Raw genomic sequence first — 17,422 nt, 5'->3', positions numbered from 1 at the left:
ATTTCCAGTTCTACTAATGAAAATACGGACGAATTTATTCTGCATTAGAGGTTTGTTGACATCAGAAGTGATAATCCATTTGTTATAATAAATGTCTAACAGAGTGTAGTGGAGCTGCAAAAACAGTTCCTTAGTTTGTGCCTTGTAGCTTGCATTAAAAGGTGACATTCATGTACAATACAGTGCCGTCTGAGCTAGTCTCACTGGGATTAAAAAGAAAACACTTAAAGGCATTTTCTTAAGCAAAAATGATGGTCTCTAATTAGTCAGAGCGTGTCATTTTTGCACTGAAAACCCTCAAATTCTAGAAAAAATTCCCACTTGGGAGATGCAGAGAATTGTTGGTTCTGAGAAGAAGACAGCAGTGGTAGTCGCATAACTCCACCAATCACTGGAAATGTTCAATTTCAAAGGTGCACTGTATGAAGCTTTTGAGAGTGGCTTTGCAGGGATTAGACACATAGGGCTAGATTACAAGTGGATAGCTAAATTATCATGCTCCCGCTAACGGGCACATTTTCCCATTTGCAGGAGCGAGATAATTAACCAGCCATTACAAGTGGCTGGTTATTGCTACCGAGACCTCGCGGTAGCAATTAGCACTCTGATCTCTGGTTAATTTTCTAAAAGTGCCACAAATGCCCTCAAAATAGAGGGCATTATAGTTTTTTACTAAAAAATAACTGCACTAGGCACTGAAAAGTGCCTTTACATTGTGGTCTATGGGAACTGTGTGTTCCCATAGACCACAATGTAAATAACAGAATTTATGTTTACCTGATAAATTTCTTTCTCCAACGGTGTGTCCGGTCCACGGCGTCATCCTTACTTGTGGGATATTCTCTTCCCCAACAGGAAATGGCAAAGAGCCCAGCAAAGCTGGTCACATGATCCCTCCTAGGCTCCGCCTACCCCAGTCATTCGACCGACGTTAAGGAGGAATATTTGCATAGGAGAAACCATATGGTACCGTGGTGACTGTAGTTAAAGAAAATAAATTATCAGACCTGATTAAAAAACCAGGGCGGGCCGTGGACCGGACACACCGTTGGAGAAAGAAATTTATCAGGTAAACATAAATTCTGTTTTCTCCAACATAGGTGTGTCCGGTCCACGGCGTCATCCTTACTTGTGGGAACCAATACCAAAGCTTTAGGACACGGATGAAGGGAGGGAGCAAATCAGGTCACCTAAATGGAAGGCACCACGGCTTGCAAAACCTTTCTCCCAAAAATAGCCTCAGAAGAAGCAAAAGTATCAAACTTGTAAAATTTGGTAAAAGTGTGCAGTGAAGACCAAGTCGCTGCCCTACATATCTGATCAACAGAAGCCTCGTTCTTGAAGGCCCATGTGGAAGCCACAGCCCTAGTGGAATGAGCTGTGATTCTTTCGGGAGGCTGCCGTCCGGCAGTCTCGTAAGCCAATCTGATGATGCTTTTAATCCAAAAAGAGAGAGAGGTAGAAGTTGCTTTTTGACCTCTCCTTTTACCTGAATAAACAACAAACAAGGAAGATGTTTGTCTAAAATCCTTTGTAGCATCTAAATAGAATTTTAGAGCGCGAACAACATCCAAATTGTGCAACAAACGTTCCTTCTTTGAAACTGGTTTTGGACACAGAGAAGGTACGATAATCTCCTGGTTAATGTTTTTGTTAGAAACAACTTTTGGAAGAAAACCAGGTTTAGTACGTAAAACCACCTTATCTGCATGGAACACCAGATAAGGAGGAGAACACTGCAGAGCAGATAATTCTGAGACTCTTCTAGCAGAAGAAATTGCAACTAAAAACAAAACTTTCCAAGATAATAACTTAATATCAACGGAATGTAAGGGTTCAAACGGAACCCCCTGAAGAACTGAAAGAACTAAATTGAGACTCCAAGGAGGAGTCAAAGGTTTGTAAACAGGCTTGATTCTAACCAGAGCCTGAACAAAGGCTTGAACATCTGGCACAGCTGCCAGCTTTTTGTGAAGTAACACCGACAAGGCAGAAATCTGTCCCTTCAGGGAACTTGCAGATAATCCTTTTTCCAATCCTTCTTGAAGGAAGGATAGAATCCTAGGAATCTTAACCTTGTCCCAAGGGAATCCTTTAGATTCACACCAACAGATATATTTTTTCCAAATTTTGTGGTAAATCTTTCTAGTTACAGGCTTTCTGGCCTGAACAAGAGTATCGATAACAGAATCTGAGAATCCTCGCTTCGATAAAATCAAGCGTTCAATCTCCAAGCAGTCAGCTGGAGTGAAACCAGATTCGGATGTTCGAACGGACCCTGAACAAGAAGGTCTCGTCTCAAAGGTAGCTTCCAAGGTGGAGCCGATGACATATTCACCAGATCTGCATACCAAGTCCTGCGTGGCCACGCAGGAGCTATCAAGATCACCGACGCCCTCTCCTGATTGATCCTGGCTACCAGCCTGGGGATGAGAGGAAATGGCGGGAACACATAAGCTAGTTTGAAGGTCCAAGGTGCTACTAGTGCATCCACTAGAGCCGCCTTGGGATCCCTGGATCTGGCCCCGTAGCAAGGAACTTTGAAGTTCTGACGAGAGGCCATCAGATCCATGTCTGGAATGCCCCACAGGTGAGTGACTTGGGCAAAGATTTCCGGATGGAGTTCCCACTCCCCCGGATGCAATGTCTGACGACTCAGAAAATCCGCTTCCCAATTTTCCACTCCTGGGATGTGGATAGCAGACAGGTGGCAGGAGTGAGACTCCGCCCATAGAATGATTTTGGTCACTTCTTCCATCGCTAGGGAACTCCTTGTTCCCCCCTGATGGTTGATGTACGCAACAGTTGTCATGTTGTCTGATTGAAACCGTATGAACTTGGTCCTCGCTAGCTGAGGCCAGGCCTTGAGAGTATTGAATATCGCTCTCAGTTCCAGAATATTTATCGGTAGAAGAGATTCTTCCCGAGACCAAAGACCCTGAGCTTTCAGGGGTCCCCAGACCGCGCCCCAGCCCATCAGACTGGCGTCGGTCGTGACAATGACCCACTCTGGTCTGCGGAATGTCATCCCTTGTGACAGGTTGTCCAGGGACAGCCACCAACGGAGTGAGTCTCTGGTCCTCTGATTTACTTGTATCTTCGGAGACAAGTCTGTATAGTCCCCATTCCACTGACTGAGCATGCACAGTTGTAATGGTCTTAGATGAATGCGCGCAAAAGGAACTATGTCCATTGCCGCTACCATCAACCCGATCACTTCCATGCACTGAGCTATGGAAGGAAGAGGAACGGAATGAAGTATCCGACAAGAGTCTAGAAGTTTTGTTTTTCTGACCTCTGTCAGAAAAATCCTCATTTCTAAGGAGTCTATAATTGTTCCCAAGAAGGGAACCCTTGTTGACGGGGATAGAGAACTCTTTTCCACGTTCACTTTCCATCCGTGAGATCTGAGAAAGGCCAGGACGATGTCCGTGTGAGCCTTTGCTTGAGGAAGGGACGACGCTTGAATCAGAATGTCGTCCAAGTAAGGTACTACCGCAACGCCCCTTGGTCGTAGCACAGCTAGAAGGGACCCTAGTACCTTTGTGAAAATCCTTGGAGCAGTGGCTAATCCGAAAGGAAGCGCCACGAACTGGTAATGTTTGTCCAGGAATGCGAACCTTAGGAACCGATGATGTTCCTTGTGGATAGGAATATGTAGATACGCATCCTTTAAATCCACCGTGGTCATGAATTGACCTTCCTGGATGGAAGGAAGAATAGTTCGAATGGTTTCCATCTTGAACGATGGAACCTTGAGAAACTTGTTTAAGATCTTGAGATCTAAGATTGGTCTGAACGTTCCCTCTTTTTTGGGAACTATGAACAGATTGGAGTAGAACCCCATCCCTTGTTCTCTTAATGGAACTGGATGAATCACTCCCATTTTTAACAGGTCTTCTACACAATGTAAGAACGCCTGTCTTTTTATGTGGTCTGAAGACAACTGAGACCTGTGGAACCTCCCCCTTGGGGGAAGTCCCTTGAATTCCAGAAGATAACCTTGGGAGACTATTTCTAGCGCCCAAGGATCCAGAACATCTCTTGCCCAAGCCTGAGCGAAGAGAGAGAGTCTGCCCCCCACCAGATCCGGTCCCGGATCGGGGGCCAACATTTCATGCTGTCTTGGTAGCAGTGGCAGGTTTCTTGGCCTGCTTTCCCTTGTTCCAGCCTTGCATTGGTCTCCAAGCTGGCTTGGCTTGAGAAGTATTACCCTCTTGCTTAGAGGACGTAGCACTTTGGGCTGGTCCGTTTTTACGAAAGGGACGAAAATTAGGTCTATTTTTTGCCTTGAAAGGCCGATCCTGAGGAAGGGCGTGGCCCTTACCCCCAGTGATATCAGAGATAATCTCTTTCAAGTCAGGGCCAAACAGTGTTTTCCCCTTGAAAGGAATGTTAAGTAGCTTGTTCTTGGAAGACGCATCAGCCGACCAAGATTTCAACCAAAGCGCTCTGCGCGCCACAATAGCAAACCCAGAATTCTTAGCCGCTAACCTAGCCAATTGCAAAGTGGCGTCTAGGGTGAAAGAATTAGCCAATTTGAGAGCATTGATTCTGTCCATAATCTCCTCATAAGGAGGAGAATCACTATCGAGCGTCTTTATCAGCTCATCGAACCAGAAACATGCGGCTGTAGCGACAGGGACAATGCATGAAATTGGTTGTAGAAGGTAACCCTGCTGAACAAACATCTTTTTAAGCAAACCTTCTAATTTTTTATCCATAGGATCTTTGAAAGCACAACTATCCTCTATGGGTATAGTGGTGCGTTTGTTTAAAGTGGAAACCGCTCCCTCGACCTTGGGGACTGTCTGCCATAAGTCCTTTCTGGGGTCGACCATAGGAAACAATTTTTTAAATATGGGGGGAGGGACGAAAGGAATACCGGGCCTTTCCCATTCTTTATTAACAATGTCCGCCACCCGCTTGGGTATAGGAAAAGCTTCTGGGAGCCCGGCACCTCTAGGAACTTGTCCATTTTACATAGTTTCTCTGGGATGACCAACTTTTCACAATCATCCAGAGTGGATAATACCTCCTTAAGCAGAATGCGGAGATGTTCCAACTTAAATTTAAATGCAATCACATCAGGTTCAGCCTGTTGAGAAATGTTCCCTGAATCAGTAATTTCTCCCTCAGACAAAACCTCCCTGGCCCCATCAGACTGGGTTAGGGGCCCTTCAGAGATATTAATATCAGCGTCGTCATGCTCTTCAGTATCTAAAACAGAGCAGCCACGCTTACGCTGACAAGGGTTCATTTTGGCTAAAATGTTTTTGACAGAATTATCCATTACAGCCGTTAATTGTTGCATAGTAAGGAGTATTGGCGCGCTAGATGTACTAGGGGCCTCCTGAGTGGGCAAGACTCGTGTAGACGAAGGAGGGAATGATGCAGTACCATGCTTACTCCCCTCACTTGAGGAATCATCTTGGGCATCATTGTCATTATCACATAAATCACATTTATTTAAATGAATAGGAATTCTGGCTTCCCCACATTCAGAACACAGTCTATCTGGTAGTTCAGACATGTTAAACAGGCATAAACTTGATAACAAAGTACAAAAACGTTTTAAAATAAAACCGTTACTGTCACTTTAAATTTTAAACTGAACACACTTTATTACTGCAATTGCGAAAAAACATGAAGGAATTGTTCAAAATTCACCAAATTTTCACCACAGTGTCTTAAAGCCTTAAAAGTATTGCACACCAAATTTGGAAGCTTTAACCCTTAAAATAACGGAACCGGAGCCGTTTTAAACTTTAACCCCTTTACAGTCCCTGGTATCTGCTTTGCTGAGACCCAACCAAGCCCAAAGGGGAATACGATACCAAATGACGCCTTCAGAAAGTCTTTTCTAAGTATCAGAGCTCCTCTCACATGCGACTGCATGCCATGCCTCTCAAAAACAAGTGCGCCACACCGGCGCGAAAATGAGGCTCTGCTTAAGCTTTGGGAAAGCCCCTAAGGAATAAGGTGTCTAATACAGTGCCTGCCGATATTATTATATCAAAAATACCCAGATAAAATGATTCCTCAAGGCTAAATATGTGTTAATAATGAATCGATTTAGCCCAGAAACAGTCTACAGTCTTAATAAGCCCTTGTGAAGCCCTTATTTATGATCGTAATAAACATGGCTTACCGGATCCCATAGGGAAAATGACAGCTTCCAGCATTACATCGTCTTGTTAGAATGTGTCATACCTCAAGCAGCAAGAGACTGCACACTGTTCCCCCAACTGAAGTTAAATGCTCTCAACAGTCCTGTGTGGAACAGCCATGGATTTTAGTTACGGTTGCTAAAATCATTTTCCTCATACAAACAGAAATCTTCATCTCTTTTCTGTTTCTGAGTAAATAGTACATACCAGCACTATTTCAAAATAACAAACTCTTGATTGAATAATAAAAACTACATTTAAACACTAAAAAACTCTAAGCCATCTCCGTGGAGATGTTGCCTGTACAACGGCAAAGAGAATGACTGGGGTAGGCGGAGCCTAGGAGGGATCATGTGACCAGCTTTGCTGGGCTCTTTGCCATTTCCTGTTGGGGAAGAGAATATCCCACAAGTAAGGATGACGCCGTGGACCGGACACACCTATGTTGGAGAAATATATAATTATATACATATATATTTATGCGTTGATATGTGTATATACACATATTAACATAAATATATATGTATAGAATCATATACATTTAAAAATGCTGCCCATCAATGCGGTTCTTACCCCCTTTCGCTGTGCGAGGTTCTGATGCTGTCTCTGACGAGAACGAGGCTCCCATAGCAGCCTATGGAAGCACGCATTGCAATTTACTTGTAACACCAGCGCACATTATCATGCGCGGGTATAACAAAGTGGAGTGCTAATATTGCTTGCACGCAAGCGATATTTAGCACTCCACTTGTAATCTAGCCCATAGCCTTCAAGGGAAAGTAGTGCAAAAATAATAGAGATTAGAATATCCATTTAAACTTACAATTGAGCCCCAATACGATAGTTTCCACACCCAGCCAAAGAGATTGAAATGCATACTACATCCTTTATTATGCTGCAGTTTATTTCAACCTGGTACATGCTAAACATTGATTAATTTGAGCAGTGCAGGAGCTCATCTGCATTTGGCCTCTGATTGGTCAAATAGGGCTTGATAAACTCAAGAGCAATTTTAAATGGTGTATCACAGCACAGTTCTGGATTTTGAGAACTCTGCACATTGTGCTAATGAAATGACAGTTTTTAAATGGTTTTGAAACATTTATGTAAATGCTGATCTTATGCAATGTAAGGCTTAAATATAAAAAAGTTATACATGGCATTTTTATAGACAAACAAAGTCCATGGCGTGCGACTGCATAAGTCCGGAACCAGGAGCAAAGATTATGCAATCCAGAGCTGAGTGCCGTAGCTGCGAGCGATACAAAACAAAATAAGTGCAGGCACTACTGGTGCGTAAAGAGGTAAAAACAGTCCTTTATTGGGCTTCAATAAAATAAAAATAATCCATGTGAATGGCATACACACAGACAAGAGGTACAAACGGCCTGACGTGTTTTGCGTCCCCTAGTGGTGCTTAATCATAGGCTATTAGGGGCGCGAAACGCGCCAGGCTGTTTGTCCCTGTCTGTGTGCCTGCCATTTGCATGGATTTTTTGTATTTTATTGAAGCCCAATAAAGGACTGTTTTTACCTCTTTACGCACCAGTAGTGCCTGCACTTTTGTTTTATGGCATTTTTATACTTAGCTATACACAGTCTATCAGGAAAATAACTTTATTATATGTTTAATTATCCTTTTAATATTGTATGAGTCTTTACTGAAAGGCTCCAAAACTCTCATGTTTCTACCTTCTGTTTCTAAGTCTTCAGTTATTTCAGTCTCATCCTCTGATGTCTCATAACTTGCTGCAAACTGTCCATCTGAGAGTTGGGAAGCGTCATCTTCTTTCACATTTTCTTCCAGCTTTTCACTCTCTGCTGGCTTCATTTGTTCCACCTTCAAGTGATATAAACATCTTTAATTCCTACATTATGTAAATGATCTAAACACGAGTCTCAAAAATGACAAAACATTTCAGGCATTTCAGCAACAGCTTTCCAAAATATTAGGTAAAAAAACAAGGTTTGTATTCACCAATGAATTGCTTTACATTTTATTCTAAAATGAAAATAATATGGCATTAAATTGACATGTCAAAAAACGTTCATGATTCAGATAGAGTAATTTTAAACAAGATTCCTATTTCCTTCTATTATCAATGTTACTTTGTTCTTTGTGTATCCTTTATTGAAGAACCTACCTACGTAGGCTAAGGAGCATGCATATGACTTAGCACTATATGGCAGTAGTGTTTCTTACAATGTTATACATTGTTGAGCATAAAAGGTCAGAATTGGTTGCAACAATATATAACAGTTTTACTAATATTGTTTTGTTGAAAACACTGTTGCCATAATGTTCTAGGCATGTGCATGCTCCTTAACCTATTTAAGTATGCTAAGCAATTAACAGGATACTGAGAGTAATGAGAAATTACATGCTCTATCTAAATCATGAAATTGTATTTCAACTTTTACGTCCGTTACATTTTAACCCTTTCAGTGCTAACGACGGCTCTGAGCCGTCTCAGAGTTTCCCACTCAGGTGCTAACGACGGCTCAAAGCCGTCGCTAGCACTCTCCCACCTTGAGGGCGATCTGGGGGCTCCCACCCGCTCCTACCCCAGTGATCGGGCCTGTATAGTGACAGGCATCGCTGGGGCTTCACGTTATGCGCGGTGGCGTCACGCACAATGACGTGATAACGTCACTGGGCAACTTTATTTAAAAACAATGTTAAGAATAGGAAAAGGGGGCATGCTGCTTAGAGGTCTGTATCTCAGGCATCTAAGCAGCTACAGACCCCCAAGAGCCACAATTGGAAAGGTAATCGCCTAACAGTGTAAGTCTTGGGGATCTAAAAGAAGAAAAAAAATGTTAAAAAAATAAAAATTTCAAAAAATAAAAAACTTTAAACAGGGGTTAAATAATCAGTCCACACCACTGGTTATCAAACCTGTTCTTAGGCCTCCCTAACAGTCCACATTTTGAGGATATCTGAACGGAAGCACAGGTAAAATAATCAGATGATTTTATTTTAATATTTTTAAACATACATTTTGCATTCAAAAATGCATTTAACTGTTCAAAACAGTTTGCACTGCTGAATAAATAGGCCAGAGAAAAGAGCACTGCCAGTCCGCTACCTTCATATCTGTGCACACCTCAGGACTGGAGCAACAAACCACAAGGTAAGTAAAATGGCGGTGCCAGCATTACGTGCTTTGACACTAATGTGACGCATCCTAGCCCGCTCCACTGGAGGAGTGATCAGTTCTTCTGCTGGGCTGGACTGGAGCATTTGTGTGACTGACGTGAGATGTTAAGGAAGCTGTTTCGGGCTGTTTTTTTGTTTTGATAAAAAATTGCAACCTCATGAGATTCAGATATTGCATAGTCTCATAGTATGATTAATTGCATAATGTGATTAAATGCACAGCCATACTGCATAGCATACTATACCAGGTCTGAATATAACATGAAAATGCAAGAATATTTAGGTGTCGTTTTTGCTGAGTCCTTTTACAAACTCATTGTAACTGAAATAGTCAACTGATATTGTTTAGCAGGTTACTAAGCAATATTTTGTGTGATGATCACAGGATAGTAATGGACATCTGTAGGGTGACTTCTCATAAATAAATCACCGCTCTGTAACTTAGAACTTAAACTGGATCACAAAGCAAGTGACACTGATGAACAGATAGTTAATTATTGTTCTAGCTTTGTAAGGGAGCAGCTGAAATCTCTTATTGACTTAAAGGGACGTGCCACCCACATTTTTTCTTTTATGATTTAGAAAGAGAATGCAATTTTAAACATCTTTCTAATTTACTTATATTATCTAATTTGCTTTATTCTCTTGATATTCTTTGATGAAAAGCATATCTAGATATGTTCACTAGCTGCTGATTGGTTGCTGCACATAGAAGCCTCGTGTGATTGGCTCACCATGTGCATTGCTTTTTCTTCAACTAAGAATATTTAAAAAATGAAGCAAAATAAATAATGGAAATAAATTGTAATGTTGTTTAAATTTCTATTCTCTATCTGAATCATGAAAGAAATATTTTGGGTTTAGTGGCCCTTTAAGTGATGACAATCAACCTGACTGCAAGTGAACATCTAAATATCGACAACAAAATGGGCACATCAAATTCAGCAGCCAAAGGCACTTGATAAATATTCAACTCTCAGAGAATAAGAACACACATTGGATAAACAATATCAGCCATAATCTGTGCATGCTTGGACCCAATAAACAAGATGCTGCTGCCAGTGCCAATAACTATGATGGCCCTTTTTCATGGCAATCGAATCCTGACAAACAACAAACAATAGTGAATACATCATCACCCTCAATTAGATGTAAAAACACAAAAAAACATATCTACAAGATATTGACAATTGTGAAATCAATCTCAATGTATACCTAGCAATAATTGACCGTAAAAAATTTTTTTATTAAAAAATAAAACCACACTACTCTATATATTTGTAACACACACACATGGAGCCCCATATATTAAAAGGCAGGCGGGCAGACAGCTTCTCAACATGCAAAGCTGTCCGCCCGCCTTTGCTGCATGCGGGCAGTGGATCTATTGATGAATAATTACAGACTCCGATGAGTGTGTAATGCCCGCCCCATCATTTGTGCGACCAATCGCAGGAGTGAAGGGACTGTCAATCCCCGAGAGCTCACTCGCTTTCAGTGATTGACAGTCCCTTCACTCGGTGATTACCCCTGCTTCTTACATTGCAGGAAGCAGACTCGAATATGCAAACCTGCCCCACAAGGGCTCCAGAGCAGCTTTCGCTCTTGGACTTCATTAACATTTTACTTGTGAGGAGTGGAGAACATTTTGGGTTTGTATACGTTTGATTTTTATTGGTCGTTAAGGGTGCCTTTGTGGGGTATTTGGGATGGAACATTTGTGAGAGTTATCTAGTTCAGCTGTCATTGACTCAGTAAGATTGTAAATAGTAATGTGCAAAATTCATTTTTCGGATATTCGTTTGTCAAATTAATTCCATATATGGCTGCAGGTAACAGCATTTGACTAATTTAGGATGCGGATGTATCTGTGTTAGTGCAAATCCAGATCTTTATGTGTTGCACTTTAACACTAATATATCCGGCACCAAAAGAAGCCGAATTCTGCTACTCGCAGCCATATTTTCAATTTGTTTGATAAACAATTTTGATTAAAAAAAATGGCAGATCCCATTTTTTAAAATATTGAACAATAACTTCAGAAAGCTTGGAATTGGAGCCATAGTTAAAGTCAGCTTCAGAGCAGCATAGCACTACTGGGGCATGGTTGAACACATATGGTGAGCCAAAGACAAGAGGCATATTTGTATATCCATTAATCACAAGCTAAGTATATTGTAGCTTCTCAGCCTTCCTAGATATGCATTTTAACAAAAGAAAACCAAGAGAACAAAGAACATTTGATAATAGAAGTAAATGTAAATGTCTCTTAAAATCTCATGCTCTTTCTGAACCATGATCAAAGGTTAAATTTGCTTTTAATGCCCCTTTAAACTGAAACAATCTTAAGGAACATTCTCTTGTAGATTAAATTAGTGAGATTTGTGCGTGATTGGGGGATAGAACTAAATGGATTTTAACGTTTGGTTAGAAGAGTTTTAGGCACTGAGAAAACAAATTAGCTCCCTATGACCCAAATTAAAATACAGAGCCGCAAATTAGAAAAAGAATGTCAGACATAAAATTATGGATCTCAAGAATTGTCTAGTTAAGTAAAACACATAGCACAATGGATAACCAATTATGGAATAAAATGAAATTCCTTCTAATGTCACTGGACCATGACCGCTCCGGCAAATGAAATCCAAAAAAATAAGGTGGAAGTCCACATAATGAGCTCAGTGAGAGATAACACAGTTTTTTCCCCTTTAAAGAGTAGTAGTAATGAATACAGGAAGTAAACTGCAGTTCTCATAAATGAGAAACCAGGTTATATTTTGACAGGTTCACTTTCATTAAACAATCAGCACCATTAGAACAAGCTTTACATAGAGTGTACATTTACATTTTAGAAGACAACTGATCTTTAAATGGACTTAAAACCTATTTATTTCATGATTCAGATAGAAAATGCAATTCTAAACAACTCTCCAATTTACTTCTGTTATCTAATTTGCTTAAAGGGTCACTAAACCCAAATTTTTGCTTTAATGATTCAGATAGAGCATTCAATTTTAAGCAACTTTCTAATTTATTCCTACTATCAATTTTTCTTCGTTTTCTTGCTATTGTTATTTAAAAAGCAGGAATTTAAAGCGTAGGAGTCAGCCCATTTTAGATTCAGCACCCTGGATAGTGCTTGTTTTTTTGGTGGCTGACATTTATCCACCAATAAGCAAGCGTAACCAAGGTTCTAAACCAAAAATGGGCCGGCTCCTATGCTTTACATCCCTGCTTTTTAAATAAAGATAGAAAAAGAACAAAGAAAATTAATAAGAGGAGTAAATTAGAACCTTGCTTAAAAGAGCATGCTCTATCTGAATCATTAAAGAAAAAAAAATGGGTGTAGTGTCCCTTTTATTCACTTGGTTTGTTGAAGACGCAGAAATGCACTACTGGGAGCTAGCGTAATGCATTGGGTGAGCCAATAACACGAGGCATATATGTGCAGCCACCAATCAGCAGCTTCTGAACCTACCTAAGTATACTTTTCAATAAAGATACTAAGAGAATAAAACAAATTAGATATAATTTGAAAGTTCTTTAAAATCACAAGCTCTATCTGAATCAGGAAATTACAGCGACGTTCCGAGGGGTTAACACCCCTTAATCATGCATGATTAAGGGGTGTTAACCCCGAAACGTCGCTGTAATTTTGATATCCTAAATAAAGAAATTGATACTTTTAAGTGCTGTGGACATTTATACATTTTTGGATATCCCTTTAATCATAGTGTACCAATTTTACATTATAAAAAGGAGCAATGTGCACAGAAAAAGTGGCACTTTCATGGCTCTAGATACAACAAAATTGTGTACTATAAATATTGAGTTCCACAAATATGATAGCGTTCTTGCAGAAATAATCAGCAGGGAGAGAAGAGGTATATGGTATAAAACTTCGGTTTATTTCTTCATTTTAAAAGCGTATTATAGAGCACAGCGGATCAAGGATTACAGCTGACGCGTTCCCGCCTCTACGGCAGTTCATCAGAGCTCTGATGAACTGCCGTAGAGGCGGGAAACGCGTCAGCTGTAATCCTTGATCCGCTGTGCTCTATAATACGCTTTTAAAATGAAGAAATAAACCGAAGTTTTATACCATATACCTCTTCTCTCCCTGCTCATTATTTCTGCAAGAACGCTATCATATTTGTGGAAGTCTGTATTGTATTTGCCTTGTTCTTGGGGGTGTGGAGGATCCCCGCGTTCTTACAGGCTCAGCTGTGCTGGATGACGTATACCGGCTTTTGGGAACGAGGCTGCCCACTTCATTGAGGAGTCTGGCGATACACGCCACTACAGAGGAGCTCACAATATTCGTACCAACAGAAGGGGATTTCATTGCGGTACAGTCCGTACTCCCGGAGATGAGCTAAGGAAAGGGTAAGCCTCTAGTACCTATTTATCTATTAATGAACTTGGGACTGATATTACTTCAATTTCTACTTTCACCCTGTATATGTGAACCCGCGATTGTGGGGCTCTAATGAGAGTGATATTTTCAAAGGGAAAAGTGCAAGTAGGAAACTGTGTGTTACCGCATATGTGGAGCTCTAAACAGAGTGATACACACTGGATAATTTTACTTTATACATATAACGCTATGAATGTATAACATATCTGAAAATTGTATAAATATTGAGGCTTATTGAAGTTTTGCTGTGAAATATGATGTTGTTTAACTTAAAATTTGCTATCAACTTTTCTCCCTGTATAAAATAATGTTATTTTGTAGATATATGAGTAACACAAATACTGTGGTTTGAGGCAAACAAAACATACATATATGAATGATATGCATGAATTATTACTTTCCGGAATGTGCATCTACAGCTCTAGCAAAGAAAAACGTCTCAAGTCAAATTCTCGACAAGAGGAAAAATGAAATGTTTGTAAACAGCAAAATGAGATTACAAAAGACTCATGAGTGTTTCATGTTTGTCAGGTAATGTAAAGTATAGAGGAATAGTTTCCAAATTATACATCTGCTTGTTTTCAGTATAGAAAAAAATATTACAAAGAACAGAACATTGCAGATAATGGTGTAGGTTATATATGTAGCCTTATTTATATATAAATATTCAGAAAATCTGCTCCGAGCGTGGAATATATTTAAGTCCTCTGACAATAAACACCATCCGTTTAAATACAGAGGCATAATATTACATTTATACCTCGAATAATAAAAGTATACTTTATTTCTTAATCTTATTTTTGTTACTAAAAAGTTTTCAGGATATTTAAAATCATTTGTGCTGTGCTGTGTTTGCAAGAATATCTTGATTTTCATTAAAATGATGGTAAACTTTCCCCTTTGTATAAATAGGCCCGGATTGTAAGGAATATTTTAGCTGGAGTTTAATTCAACAGTTGTAATAAAGATGCACTTTAAATGACTTTTTAATTTAGCAAAGAAATTCAAATACCTGGCGCTCCCACCGCCCACTTCAAAAGTATTTTTTTTTTCTGAGTTAATGGGTTGAACTGTTCTCCAATTGGTGCTCTAGCCATAAGGCACTCACACATTTTTTTTGTAGCTGATTGGAGAACAGTTCAAACCATTAGCTCACAAAAAAAATACTTTTGAAGTGGGCAGACAGAGCATGAAGCATTAAAAGGTAAGTTAAAGTGCATCTTCATTATAACTGATGAATTAAACTCATTCTAAAATATTGCTAAGATTCAACTTACCAGTGGTCTAAAGTGGTGGTAAATACAGGGGAAGTTTACCATCTCTTTAGACCACTGGTTTTCAAACCTGTCCTCAGGCCTCCCTAACAGGCCAGGTTTTGGGGATATTTGAACTAGAGCACATGTAAACTAATCAGCTGCCCAGAGGCAGAACTTTTTTCATTTTCTGCAATGAGATTTTTTTTTTAGTGAAATTTTTTGTCTGCAGTGTCTGAGGATCCAGTGTTGCTGCGTTTTTTGCGCTTACTCAGTGTGCATGAGGACAGGTTCATGTACAGCCTCGCTAATGTCTGCTGTACGTTCCCACAGTGTCAGTCTGTCTGGTAACCTGCACTACTGTACTGCTGGAGTCTTTATGCTTATTTCGGAGGGGCTGCTGCTCCATGCTTATACTGCTGATGTATACTATATGCTTCCTAAAGGATGGCACTTAGAAATGAGTCTCAATATATATATATATATACATACACACACACATATATATATATATATATACTGTATATGTATATAAATATACAGTATACACATGTATATACTGTATATATATATATATACACACACATACACATATATACACACATACACATACGCACACATATATACACACATGCATACACATATAAACACACACACATATATATATATATACACACACATACAGTATATATACAAATGCATACACATACAAACACAGATTAACACACACGCATTAACACACATACATAAATATACACACATACATATTAACACACACACATACATTAACATTTACACACACACATTAACATACACATATATACACATACATTAACATTTACACACACATTAACATACACATATACACACACATATTGACATATACACACACACTATAACATATACACACATGCATACACATTAACATACACACACTTTAACATATACACACATACATACACACACACATTAACATATACACACACATACATACACATATTAACACACATTTATTAAAAGAACTAAATCTGGCTCCTAAATATATTGGTTGGCTCCTAGATTCCTAGAATAAATTTGTTAAACCCTGACTTACCTTTTCTGCAATGTGCTATTACCCTGTAGAGCACTGGAGTTCAGGAAGGGGGAGGAAATTGAAGAGAGGAACGTAGTAAATATTTACACTGAGAACGGAACAGTGAAACCTGCAGGTAGAAATAAAAAATGCAGGCAAAAAAAAATCTTATTAACTGCCACGGCCAGTCTTTCTGCAGACATAGCACAGTTTCTGCGATGAGATTGCACAGTGTTCTGCCTTGGGGATCAGCTGATTAGTAAACATGGCTATTTTACCTGCTCTCAACCAAGGTACTCCTGAAAATCTGGCCTGTTAGGGAGGCCTGAGGACAGGTTTGAAAACCAGAGCTTTAAACTGAAGCAGTGTTCTCCCGGGGCTTTTTTAGCAGGTGAATTTACTGACCACCCGGCTAAAATTTAAGCCAATATTAGCTAACATTATTAAATATTAAGGGCCAGATTCCAAGTGGAACGGTATTTAAAGCTTCCATTCAAGAACTAACTGTGGTCGAAGTAAGCTTTTTTGTGTGCGTCAGGTAGCGCTCTGAGGACACAATGATCATTGTAGAGTAAATCACGATTGCGCGCAATTGGTTTTCAGCTTGTATCACAAGTTGAAAGTGCAAACAGCTGCGATAAACCACTTATATCTTGCATATAACCATTAGGATGCATACAAAGAGAGAAGCGCTCTACCAGGAACGAACAACAGCTCAGTGGCTTGTTCTATGGCGATTTACCACCCGGAAGCAGCCTCTTTTAGACCAGTGTGCTTTTCACAGAAGAAAACTTTCCTGAAATATATCAGTCTGATCCCGCCAAGTAAGGTCAGTCCAGCCCCGAAATACCAGGCAATTCTCCTCTGAACAAGGAACATGACAACCCCAGACGATCGTTTCGGCCTCCTATGGGCCTCGTCAGTGAGGTGCAGCCACATTCCTCTAAGCACACTGGGCAAGGAGTCCACGTCTGGTTTCCCCCATCACCCATAGGGAGACTTCCCCAGGTTCATAATAATTTGCATACAAAGAGAGAAGCGCTCTACCAGGAACGAACAACAGCTCAGTGGCTTGTTCTATGGCGATTTACCACCCGGAAGCAGCCTCTTTTAGACCAGTGTGCTTTTCACAGAAGAAAACTTTCCTGAAATATATCAGTCTGATCCCGCCAAATAAGGTCAGTCCAGCCCTGAAATACCAGGCAATTCTCCTCTGAACAAGGAACATGACAACCCCAGACGATTGTTTCGGCCTCCTATGGGCCTCGTCAGTGAGGTGCAGCCACATTCCTCTAAGCACACTGGGCAAGGAGTCCACGTCTGGTTTCCCCCATCACCCATAGGGAGACT

General features: G+C 40.1%; 1 protein-coding gene across 1 annotated transcript in view; it reads right to left on the bottom strand.

Moving 5' to 3' along the window:
* The window catches only part of RPGRIP1L (RPGRIP1 like), a 440,055-nt gene that overhangs the window by 47,102 nt on the left and 375,531 nt on the right, over positions 1-17,422 (bottom strand). The window contains exon 24 of the mRNA XM_053715755.1: positions 7,863-8,010. Within this exon, the coding sequence (XP_053571730.1) occupies positions 7,863-8,010 (148 nt within the window). The remainder of the gene's footprint in view (positions 1-7,862; positions 8,011-17,422) is intronic.

The sequence above is a fragment of the Bombina bombina genome, chromosome 1, assembly GCF_027579735.1.
Source record: "Bombina bombina isolate aBomBom1 chromosome 1, aBomBom1.pri, whole genome shotgun sequence".
In the NCBI taxonomy this organism is placed as follows: Eukaryota; Metazoa; Chordata; class Amphibia; order Anura; family Bombinatoridae; genus Bombina; species Bombina bombina.
This window is presented reverse-complemented; position numbering and strand designations above follow the sequence as displayed.